Here is a 17,179-nt window from a genome sequence, read left to right as displayed (position 1 = left end):
GCCAGGAAATTAGGATAAAAAGGAGGCTGCATCCTTTAGCAATTTGAGAGACCCCAAGTGACATGCCCCATGGCCTCTCTCTTGATTCGAATGAAGTTACAGAATTCCTCTGTTTCCTTTTTGGACATAAACCTCTGACATAATGAATTAATTTTACTGACACTAATACTTAATCTAAACGTACTCTCTCTCAAGTGTGAACCATTCCTCCTTGTCCTGTCACTACATGCTCCGGTAAACAGTATTTCCTCTTAAGTTCCCTTCATGTGCAGGAAAGGCACAGCTAGGTCACCCCAAAGCTTCTCTTCTCCAGGCTGAACAATCTCAGTTCTCCCAGCCTTTCCTCACACATCGTTCCGACCACCTCGGTGCCTGCTCTGGGCCCGCCACAGCGTGTGACGCCCCGCACAGAGGCCGTTCCCAGCCACGCTCCGAGCGCCAGGAGCGGGCCGGGCGCGGGGCCGGGCGGAGGCGGCGGCGGAGCAGGCGCGGAGGGCCCGAGGCCGCAGCGGAGAGCGCGGGCGCGGCTGCCCAGGCCCACCGCTCCGCGGCCGGCAGAGCTGAGGGTGGGCCGGGCGCTCCACGGGCTGCCCCTCCTCCGGCGCCACAGCTGTTTCCTGCCCGGCCGGCGGCGAGCCGCGCTCTCGTGGAGGAGGTAGGCGGGGGAAGAGGGGAAGGAAGGAAGGGCGCTGCGGAGCGCGGCGCTGGCTCTGTCCATGAGGGCCTCGCTGCCGCGGGGAGGGAGCGCCGGGAGCCGCCCCAGCGCCTGCGGCCGGCCCCGGACCTGGGGCCATCGTTCGGGTGCGGCGCTAATGGCCCTGAAGGCCTTCAGGCCCCACTGAACCCCCCTCTAGCTGCACGGAATCCCAGAGGCATTAGGGTGGGAAGGGAGCTCTGGAGATCATCCGGCCCAACCCTCCTGCCCAGGCAGGGTCACCGCGAGCAGGTGACACAGGAACGCGTCTGGGTGGGTTTTGAATGAACGTCTCATTCCTCATTTCTGCAAGTCACATTGTTGCTGGAGCGATGCTTCAGCAATAGTAAACCTGAAATTGGCAGGAAAATAAATAAAGAAATAGCTACAGTGTAATTAAATTTGGGCTATTTGAAAGGATTTATAATTACATTTTATGCTCAGCCTGTTTTAGTCATAACATTTTTAATAAATTTTAAAACATTCAGAACATGTTGATTAATTTTAATGAGATGAAGTCTTATGTTTTTGCAATGAGTCAGGGAAAACATCTTTAGTTTTCAGGCTTAGTTCAGATTTTGAAGATACCACTGCAGTGTGCTGCACTAAGTACCTCTACAGGGGAACAGCTCTGCTATTTGTGTTTCTGAGTGTCAGCTCTTTTCTCTTTCTTAAATGAATGTCTGGTTATTGGCTTCAGTATCAGCTGGCTGATGAAAGCGACCTGTAACTTTTTTGAGTACAGCCTTCAAGAGGGAGAAACTGGCTAGGAAATGGGGAAAAAAAAAATCACTCCTGGTTTATAATTAGAAGGACAATGAGTAGGCCTATAAAAATTCAAGGATAGAAGGAATTACAGCCATTCTTTCAGAGATACTTTGTAATTTAGCAGACCAGGTAAGCTGGGTATCCTAAGTGCCTAGACACGTTAGGTGCCAAATTTCCTTTTATCTCAGTGGAATTAATCACTCCCACTGAATATTTACCTGCATTTTTAGGCATCCAAGAGCCTTGTAAGATCAGTTTCTAGGTTCCTAGAAGGAGTTTGCTCATCTAATGAGTTAATTTGTTACCTCTTGTGTTAAATAAATGAATTAAGTGCTTTGATTATATTACATGCTTTGATAAATACACAGAAGAGCAATGCTATTACAGTCTCAGTTCTTACAAAACAATATTAAAGTGCTGTTTTATGCATTTCAATTGAACTCAGATTGTGTAGCAAATACAAGAGTTTCTTACCATCTCCTAATATAACTGAAACTAAAAGAAATCTGAGTAAATATGTAGTCAGTAACATATTACAGTAAATACTTGTAGGTACAGTGAATCCTCATGGTTAGGAAAGAAGAGTGCCAAATGCTGAGGTGATAATGGCAGTAAGCGTATTTTAACCTTTATGCCACCAAGCAGGAGTAAACCCTTTGTTAGGAAAGTAAATGAAAATTACAAGTGCAGAGCAGGTTCAAAACTGGTACATTTACTGGCTGCTGATGCCAGTCATCATTTATATCAGACAGACCACCTGCTTTGCAGGTTTCGAGTACTAGACCAGGCTCTAAAGGTAGGATTTTCAGAAAGGGATTATTTAGGAGCCAGATGCTGCTTGTGCTTAGAGGATATGTATGGACTGGTGATGAGATAGTCCTCCTTTGCAGATGGGAATATCTTGAGTCCCGTCTGTCCAGCTGTTATTGAAATAATTGATGGAGTTCTGGCCTGTTTAATCAATCAGGTGACATCTTTTTGCACACTGTTGTTTGTAAAGTCATGTTCTTTAGTCTGTCTCAGTTGCTCAGTACCTTGTGCTTGGATTTGCTCCAGTGGTGTTCTCATATTTCTTATAAAAGGTTGCAGTACGTACAGAGCTGTTGCTGTACAGTTGGGACAGAAGAAATTGTCACCTCACATTCTTGTTCATCACCATATGGTGTCCACCATGATACAGACAGCTCCAGGTAAGAGGACTTAGCTCTATATCTTCACTGCCTGGGGGGTTTGGAATGTGTTGTGTTGGTGGTTTTTCGTGCTATGTACATGCACATAGCAGAGAGGTTCACGTATTTACCTCAGTGAGAAGCTGTAAGGAGCAGTGAGGACAGCTTGGCGGTGGGCCAGGCTGTGTGCTGGTGAGAATGTCCTGTGTGACTATTTGGGGAGAGGCTCATTTTTCTATAAGTGGGATAGTGAGCCCAGAGATAGAATGGCTTTTGCTTGTCTGAAGCCATCATTTGGTGAAGGGGGAAGTAGGGCGATGAGATGGGAATATTAAACTGGAAAGAGCTGAAATGAGGTTCATGCTATAGAGTTATCTGGGGACTCTCTTCAGTTATTTATATTAGCAGGACTTTCAGTGAGTTGGGTACGATGTTGTTGTTTTAATTCTTTCTATGGCATTTTTCTTCTTAAGAAAACCTGCTGGTTTTAGGTTCAAAGTTGAGATGTTGTAACATGATGTTACCATTCCCTTTGGATAGGGAGAGCAGGAGCATTGCTCACTTTATTCCCCTGTCCTTGGGGTGAGAGAGGGAGCATCAACTGAAGTACAGAATCTAAGACTTCGGATGAGTATTTGGGGAGACCACAAAGACACAAGGAAAGCAGCCACTGAACTGCAATAGAACAAAAAAGTTACACAGCAAAGGTTGGTTTCTCAGTGACTTCGTGTTCTGGAACTCTTGGTTTTGGTTTTTTTCTTGCAGTGCTGAAGATTCTTGGTACCATGTGAAGTCAGTAGGAGCTGTGGGGACTCAGCAGCTCTGAAAGCTGCACACAGTTTTATGGATGTTGACATTTCTATCCCTTCATTAGACCAAATCCAGTATTTTACAGTCATGGTGTTTCCTAATGTCTGGGTGAATTCAGTAGGGAACAATTTGGTGCTAGAATCAAATTGCATTTTAAGTTACTTGTCAGTTACACAATCAGAGTTTATAAATGCTTTTGGCTATCATGTGATTGTACTTCTAACAGGCAAAGTTTACAGTTCCTTCTCTGTTATTCTGGGGTAGGATCCTTGCTCATTTGTAGCACCACCGGCATTTTGCAACGTGCCTATTTCCTATTATGCTTGCTTGTGATTCTGATCTGTAGGTTGGTGTCAGATGCAACTTTGTGCACCACATTCTTGCAGTTGACTTCTTCCAGACCTTACCAGTCTGTGGGGTGTTAGAGGTTTGCAGCTGCAGAGCTTTATAAGCCTTTTGTTTGATTTCCTGAGCGAGCTGGCTGGCTGCTGACTGTTATTTAGTTGGTTTTTTGGTGGGGGCTGCTTATCCTAGTAGCAGGTTAAACACTTTAGTGGTGTCTGTGCTGCAGCTTGTTGGTGTATTGTCACAATATCCTTTAATGGCCTGTGGTGTATGGTTCAATAAATACCTGCTCACTGAAAATTGCATGATTGATCATCTTGATTTTTCATTGGAACATCAATTTTTTCAAGGAATGCCTAATTCTATGTGCTGAATGTAGGAATCTGGGATTACTTTACATGTAGGACATTACATATTAGGATATGGTTTATGTTTCAGTGGCTCTCGCTAGTGCTCTGTATGTGCAGTTTAAAAAAACCCCTTGTATGTGCTGTGCCTCAGGTACTGTGTTCACTAATGTTCTCTGCAGGTCTTAAAATATGGTGAATATGACAAGAGATCATAAAAACTTTTAAGAGTTTAGAGAAAATGAGTGGTCCTTGTAAAGTCTTTGAGAATTTTGAGTGTGATGCTCGCATCCAGAGCTAAGCAGGAACCGCTTTGCTATGCCAAGAACCTTGTTCAGAAAAGCCAAAAATGCCCAAATAAATGTTAATTTTGAGAGTGGAAATTTCCTTTGGGGAAGTTGTGAGGGGAGTGAAATGGTCAATAATTTAGTTTGGAAAAACTAGTTACAGTTTCTTGAGTTCCAGTATGTTTCTGCTTTACCTTGAGGCTGGTTTATAAGCAGTTAAAAATGTGTGTGCCACAAATTTGTATGCCACCAGACCACACTGTGATTACTACTTTCGTTATGCCCTGGTTATCTTTCAAATTTAAGTCAACTGCACTTTGAAGCTAGTTACAAAAGAGGATTTTATTTATCCAGAGAAACCTGTGGTATCTCGTCACTTTTGCACTGTTTGCAGTACCAGGTCACCACGAGGACCCCTCCCAGTACTGGCCATATGGAGGATGGAGTAATGCAGGTGACTTTAGGCAGCCAGCTTCAACCCAGTGCAGGAACCTGAGGCTTCAGCTGTGGGTGTGTCTGCTCATAAAACATCATTTCACATCTGTTACAGTTAGGCTGGTTGAGGAAATCCCCCCTCAGTTTGAGGGGGCAAAGCTGATGATGTTATTATCAGTGAGAGCCATGTGTTGTCAGCTCTCCGACTTGTGTTGTCCCACCTGTGCTGCAGAGCCGTCATACTGGAGAGCTTCGTGTGAGACATTCACTGAATTTAGCCCAGAGAGGAGATGTAAATCGATTTCAGCACATTGGGTTAGTCCGAGGACATGCCAAGGGGGTGAAGGACAAACACAAATCAGTGTCTGAGAGGAGGGAGTGAAGCCTGCAGCACTTCAGACTGCTCAGGGCTGTCACTCTGAGTGGAAAGCTGCTCACGTTTTGTTAGAAAGGTAAAAACAAACAAGTGTCTCATTTTCCATCATTGCCAGGCCTGGCAGTGGGAGCTGTACTAGTTGTATATTTTGGGAGGGGGGGGTTTCCCTACTGCTCTAGGACAGACAGAGCAGCCATTTGTTCATTACTTGGAGCTTGAGTCCTATTGAATGAGATAAAACGTGACTCTGGAAGCGGAGTGTGTCGCTCCTGCTGTTGCTAACCAGCACGCGCTGCCATTCTGAGCCACTGCTGTGTCATCAGCCTGCCAAAAACCCAAAAGCAACGGTGGTAAAATGATGAACCTGGATGTTTTCTTTAGACTGGCACAAAGATGAATGAAGTAGTGAGAGAAATCAACTGTTTGATGAATTTCCTACTGTGCCTCTTTGCAGCTATGGAGCATATGTAGTCCCTTCCCAAACCCCAGACTTTTGTTCAGTGTCAGCAGTGCTTGGATCCTGCAGTGACATGGATGATTTGCAGTCAGCCATTTTAATGCAAAAGAAAAGTTTCCCTGTTGCAGTAGTTAATTTTTAATATGAAAAATGGTGTGATACCACTCCACTTTCACTTTGCACTGAGGAGATCTGTTCAGGAAGGACTTGAAGACAGGTTGGCTTGGGCTGAGAAAGTATTGCACACACACTGGGATAAGAGGTTTTCTAGGGGCTGAAAACCAAATGCTCGTCTGTTCTGTAGTGCTGACATTACATGTGCAACAAGAAATCTGAAACTTGTGTATATGTGATTTTATTTTTAATCCCATTGAATACTTTTTTTTCTTTACTTATCCCTGGAAGCCCTTTTCTCAGTTGGTGTGCATAGTGGGAAGTATTTACTTAATGAGCAGCAGCAGCAAGGGAATGAGGTGGAGAAGTTTTGGTCTCAGAGGGATTGTTCTCAGGGACAGGTCTCTGTCCCTTGCTGAGGACATGTGACAGCATTTTACAAGCTGGGGTCCTGTGTCTCTGCTTCCTCCTACATGAGATTCATCTGATATCTCTGCTCTGAGTCCCGACTGCCTTATCATCCACCGCTGCATTTCTGATGGCCTGACTGCAGAGCACCTCATTTAGTCCCTGTACCAGCTCTCTCCTCCAGCACTTGCTCAGGCAGTTCTTGATTGCTACAGCCAGCCTCCTGCCTTCAGAAATCAGCATGGAAGTGTTTAAGCATGTAACAAAACAGGGAGATGAACCGATATGCAAAAATAATTGATTTGTGGTAAAAATTAGGAGAATGAGAAGATACTTGACAGATTTGTCAATTATAATCTGCTAGTTGTGGTAGGGTGAAGCCCTGTCTTTTTCCCAGAGCTATGTGTGATGCTGAACACACATGGGAATTGCTCAGGCCAAAAGCAATGTACTGAAGAATTAGATACTGTAGAACTTCTGAATTTGTCATAAACACTTTTTTTTTTTCTGGTCTACTCTGAGATCTCATTGACAGTTTCAGTAACCTTTGGCAGCTGGCTAATACCGGTAGTTTTCCAAGAATTGAAACAGAAAGTAGATACTGTTTCCTGTGTTTGTCCTTGAGCACTAGGCATTTCTTTCCCCTAAAGTTCATTTAGCAGCTAGGTTTAGTCTGTGGTGCATGATCAAAAAATAATACAAGGCATCTTTTCCAGGGTTTGGACTCGCCGAGATGCCCATCCGTGTTGATGATGTGATGCAGCTGCTCGTCCGTATCGCCAGTGTGAAGGGCATGAAAGCTGCTGTCGCACATTCTGGGCGGGGAGCACTGCTGACGGGCGCATCAGCCTTTGTGGGGGGGCTCCTGGCAGGCCCACCTGGAATCGCTGCAGGTGAGTGTGCTTTGCTTTAGGAACAAGAGGGTGGTTAAATCCCTGAGTGAAAAAATGAGGGAGTCTGTGTAGGAGGTGGGGGTTGAAGGAAAGGGACATTCAGTGTTGAGATTGCCTGCTGCATTGGGGGTGAGGGTGAATAAGTATTCTTAGTCAGCCTCAGCATAGGGCAGGATCATTTTCCAAATGGTCTTACTAAAAATGATGCTTATTTCTGTATTTTAAAAGTTCTGTGTCTTGACAAACTTACTTTTTTTCCTCTAGGATTCATTATTCCTTGTCACTTAGCTTTTCTTCTTGTTACAGAAAGTTACAGGAAAGCCAAAGTCTAATAATAAAGAATTGTCTCTGCTCTGTAACTCTGGAATTAAGAGTTCTCTAGTTTGCATGCTGCCTTGTCACAGAAGTCATGGGGGTCCTGGTCCTTGAATGTTGAGCAGTTGCATGTCCTGTGAGCAGTTGCAGGAATTTCAACAGGCTCACTGAGTCTGGAGTGAATTGCAGCATGCCTCCATCAGGTTGAGTTACAAAAACGAGCAAAGAATTTGTGAGGAGTGATAACAGAAAATGCAAAGTGAAGCTGTGTATTTACTCCTATTAGAGGTACAAAGCTTAATTAATAGCCAGAATACTATTTTGACAAACATATGACTGAAGTTACCAGGAACAAAGAAGGGAAATTAAGGTGTTGTAAGAAATTTGTAAGCTTAAAATCTGAAGTAAAGGTAATAATGTAACTGGCCTCATTCTTGAGTAAGATTAGGAGAAATACTGAAGTTATTCCTGGATGTATTTTCTTTTTTAAGTGTTTGTTTAAGCTTTCATAGGGTCTCCCAGTCAAGCTTGATGTTCTTCAGCCAGTGAGGAAGGCACTGGAACAAGTATACCTATTACTTTATACTGAAAGTATACAACAATAAGCATATATAATAAGAGTAATAAGTACTAACTAAACTGAAAGCCATGACTCAATTACAGTGCAACTAAATCATAACCCCCTCATTTAACTTTTAAAATTGGAATGGTAAATAAGCCAAATAAGTTTAGGACAGTTAGGGAGACATTTACAATCAAGTGCACTTGCACACACAGCCTGGATAGGTGTGGTACTGGGTGGCAGGGATTGTCCCTCTTGCTGCTTTGTACCAGGAACGAGGATGAGTTACCCGCCATGTGCAGCATTGCTGTAGAAGCTTGCAGTCATCATGCTTCCTGAGGACTGCCTGCTCTGAGAAGAGTGGGCTGTGGGTTTGTTGCTTGGGGGAAAAAGTGTGATCCTATAACAAATCTTGTCTCAATGGACGAGGAGCTTAGACATCAATACTTCTAGTGGCTTTTGCGTTAAGTGCCCCTAAATCAGTTATTGATGTTCTCATAAAAGTCCCTTGAAGATGAATTCAGCCATTGTAGGCTTTCAAGTATTTCTGTGGCATCATGGGAAAAATTGCTAACTGAGTAAAAGCTGCAAATAAAGAATTTTTGTCTAATGAAAAACTGCATCCTTGTGAGCGCATAAATGGCTTTTTAGGAACAGTCACTGGGGGTGGCAGTTTTGGTGGCAGGGTCAGTTCTGTCACCTCTCCACTGTGAGGGTTCTTCTTTCCTTGCAGCAGGATGTGTGTGCTCTGGACAGTGGTGTTAGTCCTGTGAACTGCTGTGGTGCAGTCAGACTGCTGATGGAGCCCCTGTAGGGCTGCTGGGCTGGTTGCACAGCAGCCACAGTCACATCAACTCCAGATGATCCATCCCTCTGCTGTTATCCTGATAACCTGGGACCTTCTACTTACCTGAGCATGTCTCGTCCACCTGCAGTGGGTGGGGGGTGGATTCGGTAGATGAGAGCATGGGGTGGGCTTCATGTGTGTAGGAGGCTGCAATCTGTGACTCTTAAAGAAGCAGAAAGCTTTGATCAGTCTGGGAGTATCTAGTAAGAGATTATGTGTTAACACTGATAAGGCGGTTGTTGGTCTGGGGTTTCCCTTGGGCAAGGTTTTATTTAGTACTAGAGCTTATCCTAAGAGAGTATCCCAGGGAGCGTTTTGTTTCTGGTTTCTAGCTTGAAGCTGTGTTGATTGTATAAAGGGTTTCTTTATGATTGCTGTGGATGTAAAAAGCTTTAAAATTCCTTTTTGGTGCTTTGAATATTGTGTATAAATCTAGTTAAAGTAGACACATATACAACTCTATGTTGATTTCTAATCAAGGTGTTGATGAAGGCTGTGGATAGAATTTCAGGCTTTAACATTAACTGGTAAAGACTAATGACTCACTGTCTTTCCTAGGAGGAGTAGTGGGTGGACTTCTTGGATGGATAACGTCTGGAGACTTCAAGCCAGTCCCTCAGATTTTAATGGAATTGCCTGCTTCTGAGCGGCAGAAACTCTGTGATGAAGCCATGGCTGTTATCAAGAACTTACGCTGGACTGATGCTGCTCAGCTGATTGCTCTTGTAATGGCAAATCCTGCTCTCAAGGAGATGGTGGTAGGAGTGCTGACCAATTACCTTTCCAGGGAGCTAAAAGCACAAGTAAAGTATGGAGAATAATCCTCTCCAGAGCAGGCTTTTTACACTGGAATGAATTTTACTCCGATAGTTGTTAATCTTCAATGCAACAATTATTAGTTATCAGTACTTATCATAAATATAGGCTGATCTGAGTATTTTTTGGGTTTTGGTGTTTGGGATTTTTAAAATTTTTATTACAATTTTTGCTTTGTGTGGATTTGTAAGGATAGTATTAGATTACTGCATTATCCTGACACTGACTTGCTATGTAATTTTGGATTGCTCTGCACTGGCACTAATTCAAATCGCTGAAGGGAATTATGTCACTTGTGAATATTTTCAAAGTCATTTTGTTTTATGTGGGAGACTTAATTCTGTTTGTTTAAGTGCTTTAATTTTTTTTCCCTATGAATTACATGTAAGGTGCCAAAGTAGCTGTGGCACTTTGAAGAATTTTACCTATTGTCTGTTTCAGCTCTGCGAAGGAAAGTTTTACAGGAAAGTACATTGCTCTACTGTGAACTCAAAGGACTCAGTCCTTACTTTATTGTTTAGCACATTTTTATTGTAATTCTTGAGTTGTCTTTTTATGTAAGAAGTGAAGCAAATGCCTAAACAAGATTTCAAGTAAAAGGAAAACAAACTGTGAACAATTTCAATTCAGTTTTCACCAAGTTCCTGTGCCCTAGAATGGGAGGGTGTGGCAAGAATACTCTTTTGAAAAATGAGGAGCTAAATCTGCCAGTTTTATATTAGCCCCAGGATTATGGTTGTCATTTCAGCATTGGTTTCTTGACTGAGTCTGAACAGCTGGTCCTCAGTTGTCATTAAAATATTCATAAGAAGCATCATAGTGGTCTGTGTGTTGCTTTAAATTAAATGAACTCTTTAAGAACTCAGCCAGGCCTGTACTGGGCACCCAGCAGTTGGCAGCAGCAGTGCTGGGGTGCAGGGGTGGGGTGATGTGTCAGCTGCATTATTGCTGTAAGCACCAAATGCCATGGTTGTTCACATTTGGTTTCAAGGCACTCAGAAGACAAGTTTGTAGGTAGAAAAATGTGCAGGTCTGCCTTCTTTTTATGTAAAGACCAGTGAAACTGCTCTGACAAGTTCTTTTTTTTGCCTATAAAAACAAAGATCTATCTGTGTGTGTGTGGTGAGGTTTCTAGAAGTTAAGGTTTAAATGGTAAAGCTTTAAACTCAGAAGTTGCTGTTGTATGCATTTGATTAATTTACTGCTGCAGGTACCGTTTGCCTTTGATAAATTCAGTGCAGTGCAGGGCACTGTTCTCAGCATTTGATAACACTTTTTCAGTGATGTGAAAGGGAGGTGGAAATGAATGGTAAGTGGGCACTCCTAACCTTGTCAGAGTTTCATAATGCCAAGCCTGAAGTCAGTGAGGTTTCAGATTCATTGGCAGATTACACACAGTGCAACTTTTAAAAGATTTTAAAAACTACATCCCTTTAGAAGTACTATTTTTATGAATCCAGTTACTTTTATTTGCAATTTTCTGGTTATTTCACTAATTAAAATCAGTCTTTCCAAAACAACACGCTGCTAGCAGTGGCAGATGATTGAATGATCCAGTGGGATGGAGTTGGCATCCTATGCTCAGCTGTTCAAACCCAGAATGAACAGAGCTGACAATTGTAAAGCAAACCATAGGAAAATGGGGGTTCCAGTTCATTTCTAATAGTATTTAGTATTTAAACAGACTGTTACATGTTTCAGTGGTTTCTGACATCAATAGCATGACCCCCATTTTACAGGTATTCATAAACTTGGGCCCAAACGTAGATAGTGAATTGATTTTTATCACTTGTATCGGTGTAATAGATGTGGATGGAGTTTAGATCATATTATTCTCATCCTCTGCTCTCCTGTGATAATCTTTGAAATGGTTTTTATTATACCCTTAGAAATTATGAACCAATTAGAACTACACTCTTTTAGCCTTCACTGTGGTATAAAAGAGGCATCTGTCATATGGATGCCAACAGAACTTGAGTCCAAGTAGTTCAGAATTCTGTACACACCAGTCCTAGCTTATGTCAAACCCCACTGCTGCTGAGCTCCTGGGAAGCTTTATGCCACAGAGGAGCATGCCCTTAGTCATTACAATAAATTTAACTCCTAGAGATTTTCAGATGACTGAAGTAGAACCAGAAGAAATGAATTGAATTCTGTTTGTATCTTTATTTAACAGGTTTGATGCTCTTGGAGCTCCTTGGAAGGTGGCAGGTACCTGTTTCCAAGTGGTAGCAATAGGTTTGCAGGCTGGTCTGAAACACATTTCACTGCTGGCAATGGAAGAAGAGAAATGAGCTCAAGTGCTCAACTCGTGAGTTTGGACATAAGAGAGTTAGGAAATGACCACTCCTGATGGTGGACACCCTGATACTTAACTACTGAGGGAGAATGAGCACCCACAAAGATTTTGTTGTGTGTGTTTCAGTGGTTTATAACAGTTTATATTGCTGAATGCTGCAGAAAGAGCCAATTGTACCTTTAGTGCTCTGAGTGCAGCCCTATGCTGTCATATCGAGGTCACCATGATATTTGGTCTGTAGCCTTATGTGGAGATTTAGGCAAGTTAAAAGCACCCTTCAGCAGATTTGATCATCTGAGGGGAAAAGAGCAGCTGCACGAGAATATTTTAATATCCATCTGTTGCTATTCTTTGGTAGAGACATGGCTGTCCACCACTGCATCCCTTGTTGGTGTTGGAAACAGCCAAAGGCGGGGGATGGCATCTTCTGAAATCCATTCCAGCTGCATAATGTCCAGGCTGAGTGTGAGGCTCAGCCATTGCCTAGGAAACGAGGTAAGGCAGTGCCAGCAGTTTGGGAAGCAGCTGAAAGAGTCACTATGGGGAGATGTACATATTTGTATAAAGAAACCATCTGTGTTGCTGGTTATTAACCTGGTTTGGTTGTAGATGTGACAGAATCAAGCTAGGTTTTCACTGGCAGATGGTGTATTATTAGTTAAAAATTCTTTTTTTTTTATGTGGGTTTTTTTTAATCTTTCTGATTTCAAAATAGAAAGCAACACAAAGTGTTATGTTAGCAAGGATAGGGACTATATATGCTTTTTTAAAAGGCAGTCCTGACTTCAGATACAGATTAGTAATTGAGATGTGCCATCTAGTGGCAATTAGATTAATTCTTAAACTCAGCTTCTCCAGGCTGCATCAGTATCTGGATAACACAGTTAGTTACCTTTTTCCGTGAAAAGCAAGGTTGCATTCTTTTTTTTGCTCTTACTCTGTCAAATATCTAGCTTTAGTGAATTTGTATTAGACTAAAAATATCAGCCCAGCTACAGATGAGACTAGAATTTATATGCATTCCCTGCTGAAGTTGGCTCTTGGATGATTATCATATGTGAGCTGTGACAGCACAAATATTTACTGCAGCTGCACGTCACATTTAATTATAGTGAGAAAATACAGAATCAGGCAGAGGAGGGCAGTTTGCTTCTTGATTACTGAAGGACAAGTGGATTTTGTGAGCTGTGCAGCAGCCGGTTTGTCCACAGTGGAATTGGCAAGCCGGTCAGGAGTTTGTTACTTGGAGGGCTGCATTTCTTTGTGCCCTACAAAGGAAGGTAGGTGGCTCTTGGCTCAGCCTGTTCACATCATATTTGTCACATCATCTCTCACCTCTTACTCCAGTATGAAAAGTAACAGGGAATTGCATTCCATGGGCAGTTTTTCCAAGGACAGCCTCTCTCCTTGCAGGGCTGCACACCCTCACCTGCAGAGGGCTTTGCTGGGAAGAACATTCCCAAAGGAGACAGTCTCCTTCTCTCTCAGAGAAGCCTCCAAAGGGCTGCTGGCAGGAGGAGGTGCTGTGCAACCATCTGTGCAGGGGCACACACGTGTGTCCTTGTCCTTCCCTTCCCGGGCCGTGTGGGCTGGGTTCTCCCATAGGCTGCTGCTGCCCTGCCCGTGCCTGCTGGCTCTGAGCAGGCGAGGCTGGAGAGGTGCTTTGCTGCCTGAGTACGTTCATTTAAGGAGGCTGAATGTTCTCCTGCAGCAATAGTTGTTGGATGGCTTTGGACATTCACACAGCTTCCCCATCAGCTGCTTTGGTGTGAGGGGGTGAGGACAGCACCCAGCTGGTGATGATAGCAGTGGGGTGTGATACTACCAGCGTGTTGTTAGTGTTTGATTGTTCCTCAGCATATCGTTTCAGGTGGTTCCAGCAGCAGGATGTGTGCTACTCTCTGCTGTAGCCTGATTACAGGCTGCTGTGCCCTGGCAGAACCCTTGCCCCTCTCATAGGTCACAATTTATGACTCCTGCCATATGTGCTCCAGCACATGGGGCACAGGTGGGGTGGAATGACTGCCATCACCTGCTCCCAGTAACACTCATCTCTTTAGGGAGGAAACCTTGTGCTTCAGAGGGCTGGGTGGGCCGGGACAGCTGCTCTTCTGAGGCACAATTCTGTTTAGCACACATGGCATAAAGCTGTTGAGACCCAGTGTGTGTCCACATTTCTTTCAGATGATACTCCCCTGATGATTGCAACCCAGTGGAGGTAAGCATGCCTTTTCTCACTTTGGTTGGTTTATAGGAAATTAGGGTTACAAAACTCACTGAAAGATTATTGGAAGGGGACTGTAATATTCCAAGTCATTAAGCAAATTGATTTTACACAGCCATGCTCTCATGGCATACCTGCTCAGAGGGTCTGGCCAAGTTTGCTTGTGCACAACATGGAAGATGAGTCAAATCCTCACTTCATGTCCTGGTTCTTGATTGTCAATGATTAGCTAACTTTTTGGACAAATCTTTTATATCCTACTGCTGCTGCCTTCCTGCTAGCCCTCCTGTGAGCCCCTTGCCCTATTGGGCTGACAGGAAGACTGGCACATGTGGTTTGCTGAAACTCCTGTCACTGTCCTGCTGTCAGTGCAGGGTCTTTTTCAGGAGCTGCCTGTGCTCTCACCAGTGTGGGACCCTCTGGGGCTGGACAGCAGGAATGAATCCCCCATTTGGTGGAATGGCATCCCTCACTATCCAGAGAGGCCTCTCTGTTAATTGTTCTGGTGCTTTCACATACACACACTTCTGGTCATACGTAATTTATTCCAATATTAATATTCCTGTTAAAAAACGTGCAGATTCATGTGGATATTAAATTTTCCTGTTTTTTCATCGCAGAGTTGCAGCAGCTCCAGCAGTGCTCACTGGTGACATGGGGGCAGGCTCAGGGGTTTGATCCTGTGTAGCTGTAGTGGTAGGACCTGCTGAGCTCAGTCTTCATCAGCAGTTTGGCAGCGCTGGTGCAGCCAGAGGATGTAAAAGCAATGCGTTTTTACTCCCAACTAAAAGCTCTTACAGAGAAAGCAATAGCTTAGGCTGTCACTGCTTGATCAGCTGATGTATAACACCAGACTAATTGAGTAGCAGCCTTTCAGCTGGGTTGGAAAGCTTTTAAAAAACCAAAGGCCTTTGCATTGAAGTGAACTAAAGCTATTAGCCCCTAATTAAAACAAGAGGTTTCATCTTTACCTTTCTAGCGATCACAGAAATCTATGTATTTTTCAGGCTGTAAGCCAGAAATCAAACATTCATCATGTAATTGCAGTAAGTGTGGGCTAATACTTCTCATTAAGTGTGATTTATGAATTCCAGAAGAGCCTACGAGGTAAATATATAAAATTATTCAGAAGTCTGCAAAAATGAAGGTATTCATTTCTTTGGATGACTGTTCAGCAGGAAGAATTTAACATGAACATTACAGCTTTCAACATTCAGTGCAGACACTGCATTTGGACACCTGTACCTTTGCAGTTCCCTTCGTGTCACTGCTGATCTTTCACCGGAGATCACCCTTCAGCTCTCAGCAGGGAAAGCAGTGTGGCTTTGAGGCAAGCCCATTCTGCTGGGCCTCAGAAGAAGTATCACCTTCACTGGCTTTTCTTCTGGTTTGCTGGGTGACCTTGAGTAACTTCCCATCCAGATCCTGAATGCACTTTTTGTTAAACACTTTGTAATCTATCAACAGGAATGTTGTGTTACAGAAATGTGATAGCACTGTTCTACAGCTAATCACTCTCTGATCCTGCAGTCAGGACATGAGCATCAAAGAAGGAATGTAATAAATGTTAGTAGAGGTTCACAGCAATCAGGACAAAGAAGAAACTGCTAAGTTTTGAAATGTAGCTATTTTCTTTGTGGTAGGGGAGTGAAAAATTTACACCGATGTTTGACCTTAACTAATTAGACCCTGTACAGGAGTGTCTAACAGGATGCAAATGTTTTGTATTCCTTATTTCCTGCTCAGCTTCAGTGGGCAGGAGTGATTTAGGGTGAAATTAAATCTGTCCTATGCTCTGACATACTGCTTTGGAGTAGAGCACTCTCAGATTACTTTGTATGTGCAATCTAAGGACAGAATGAAGGGTTTGTTATTTCTGTATCAGTCAGTGAGATATGATGATAATCTTTGTAATTTGGGTTCATTCTAACAAAATAAAAGCTTTGAAGGTCTTACCTCACCCTGCTGCAGCTCCCTGAGCAATTCCTTGTGCTGAGATGTTAAAGCAAAATAATTGGAGAATCAGAGTCAGAATCAGCTCCTGAACATTTACAGAGACCTGAGTGTTTGCAGTGGGAGAGACCATGGAGCCATGGTGTGTGTTTAGCCTCAACTGTTCCTCCTGAGGCGCTGGCATTGCCTCACTGCCGGAGGGGATCTGTGTCTCCTTACAAAGTGGGTAAAGCCTGTCCTGGGTGTAGGTAAGCTCATTCTTCCGATATCTGTATAGATTCTCAAAATAACTTTTTGTGCTCACCCAGCTAACTGTCCAATGGATATTTCCTCTACAGTTCTGCCCTCTCCTTGGCAGACAATTCTGCTTGATACTAATGGAAGTTTTCTGCAAGAAAGAGCCCGGGGCCACTCTGACTTTTGACTGCCATCTGCATTTACCCAAACCTCTCTGGCTCTACAAATCCTACTCCTTCAGGGTAAAAAATGAGGGGGCCATCTCACTTTTCTACCTTGCTCTTCCAGGTAAATTTTAAGCCCTACATAACCAGATTTTCAAAACATTAAGTTAAAAACTTGCTCCCTTTTAGAGCAGTGAAGGATACAAAAGACACAACAGCTGACTGTAGTATTTGGGCTTGAGAGAGATGGGGTGCAAGAGCAAATGCTTTGTTACTCAACAAAGCAGGGGACAGGGCAAAATGATCCAGAAAATACTGCATTGAAACAGAATACTTGCTGGAGTATCAATAGAAATCAGCTGCCTGCTCTGTGCCTGTAAGCCACAGCTCGTGCAGCAGACTTTGACCAAACTGCAGTTTATTAATGGCTTATGCAGGAACAAAGTCAGTAATAAAAGTCTAACTAGGGTGCTGGTGAGGAAGGCTCCTGGATCTGATTTTGCTGACTTCCATAAAAGGGGTTTGCATGTTTTTTCCCAGCCATTCTCTCCAGGAATCTGTGTATAAAAATATTTGTTCCATAACCACAGCAAACAGCCTCCCATCGTCTGGCAGCCGCCTGCATACTTGAGGCTTTCTGCTGTCTCTGAAGTTTAACT

The 17,179-nt window shown here is 43.4% G+C and overlaps 1 protein-coding gene across 3 annotated transcripts; it reads left to right on the top strand.

Moving 5' to 3' along the window:
* The first annotated feature begins 500 nt into the window (after positions 1 to 500).
* On the top strand, positions 501 to 10,460 carry C12H19orf12 (chromosome 12 C19orf12 homolog). 3 transcript variants are annotated; one of them, XM_032121467.1, is made up of 5 exons: positions 2,545 to 2,652; positions 3,172 to 3,338; positions 5,088 to 5,307; positions 6,927 to 7,103; positions 9,386 to 10,460. In XM_032121467.1, the coding sequence occupies exons 4-5, from the start codon at positions 6,944 to 6,946 to the stop codon at positions 9,646 to 9,648; spliced, it is 423 nt and encodes a 140-aa protein (XP_031977358.1). In that variant the 5' UTR covers positions 2,545 to 2,652; positions 3,172 to 3,338; positions 5,088 to 5,307; positions 6,927 to 6,943; the 3' UTR covers positions 9,649 to 10,460. The 3 variants fall into 3 exon arrangements, with proteins under 3 accessions (XP_031977356.1, XP_031977358.1, XP_031977357.1); XM_032121465.1 differs by lacking the exons at positions 3,172 to 3,338; positions 5,088 to 5,307 and adding an exon at positions 501 to 655; XM_032121466.1 differs by lacking the exon at positions 5,088 to 5,307.
* The last annotated feature ends 6,719 nt before the right edge of the window (positions 10,461 to 17,179 follow it).

The sequence above is a fragment of the Corvus moneduloides genome, chromosome 12, assembly GCF_009650955.1.
Source record: "Corvus moneduloides isolate bCorMon1 chromosome 12, bCorMon1.pri, whole genome shotgun sequence".
NCBI classification, from domain to species: Eukaryota; Metazoa; Chordata; class Aves; order Passeriformes; family Corvidae; genus Corvus; species Corvus moneduloides.
Note: the sequence above shows the minus strand (reverse complement) of the source record. Positions and strands in the feature narration are given on the sequence as shown.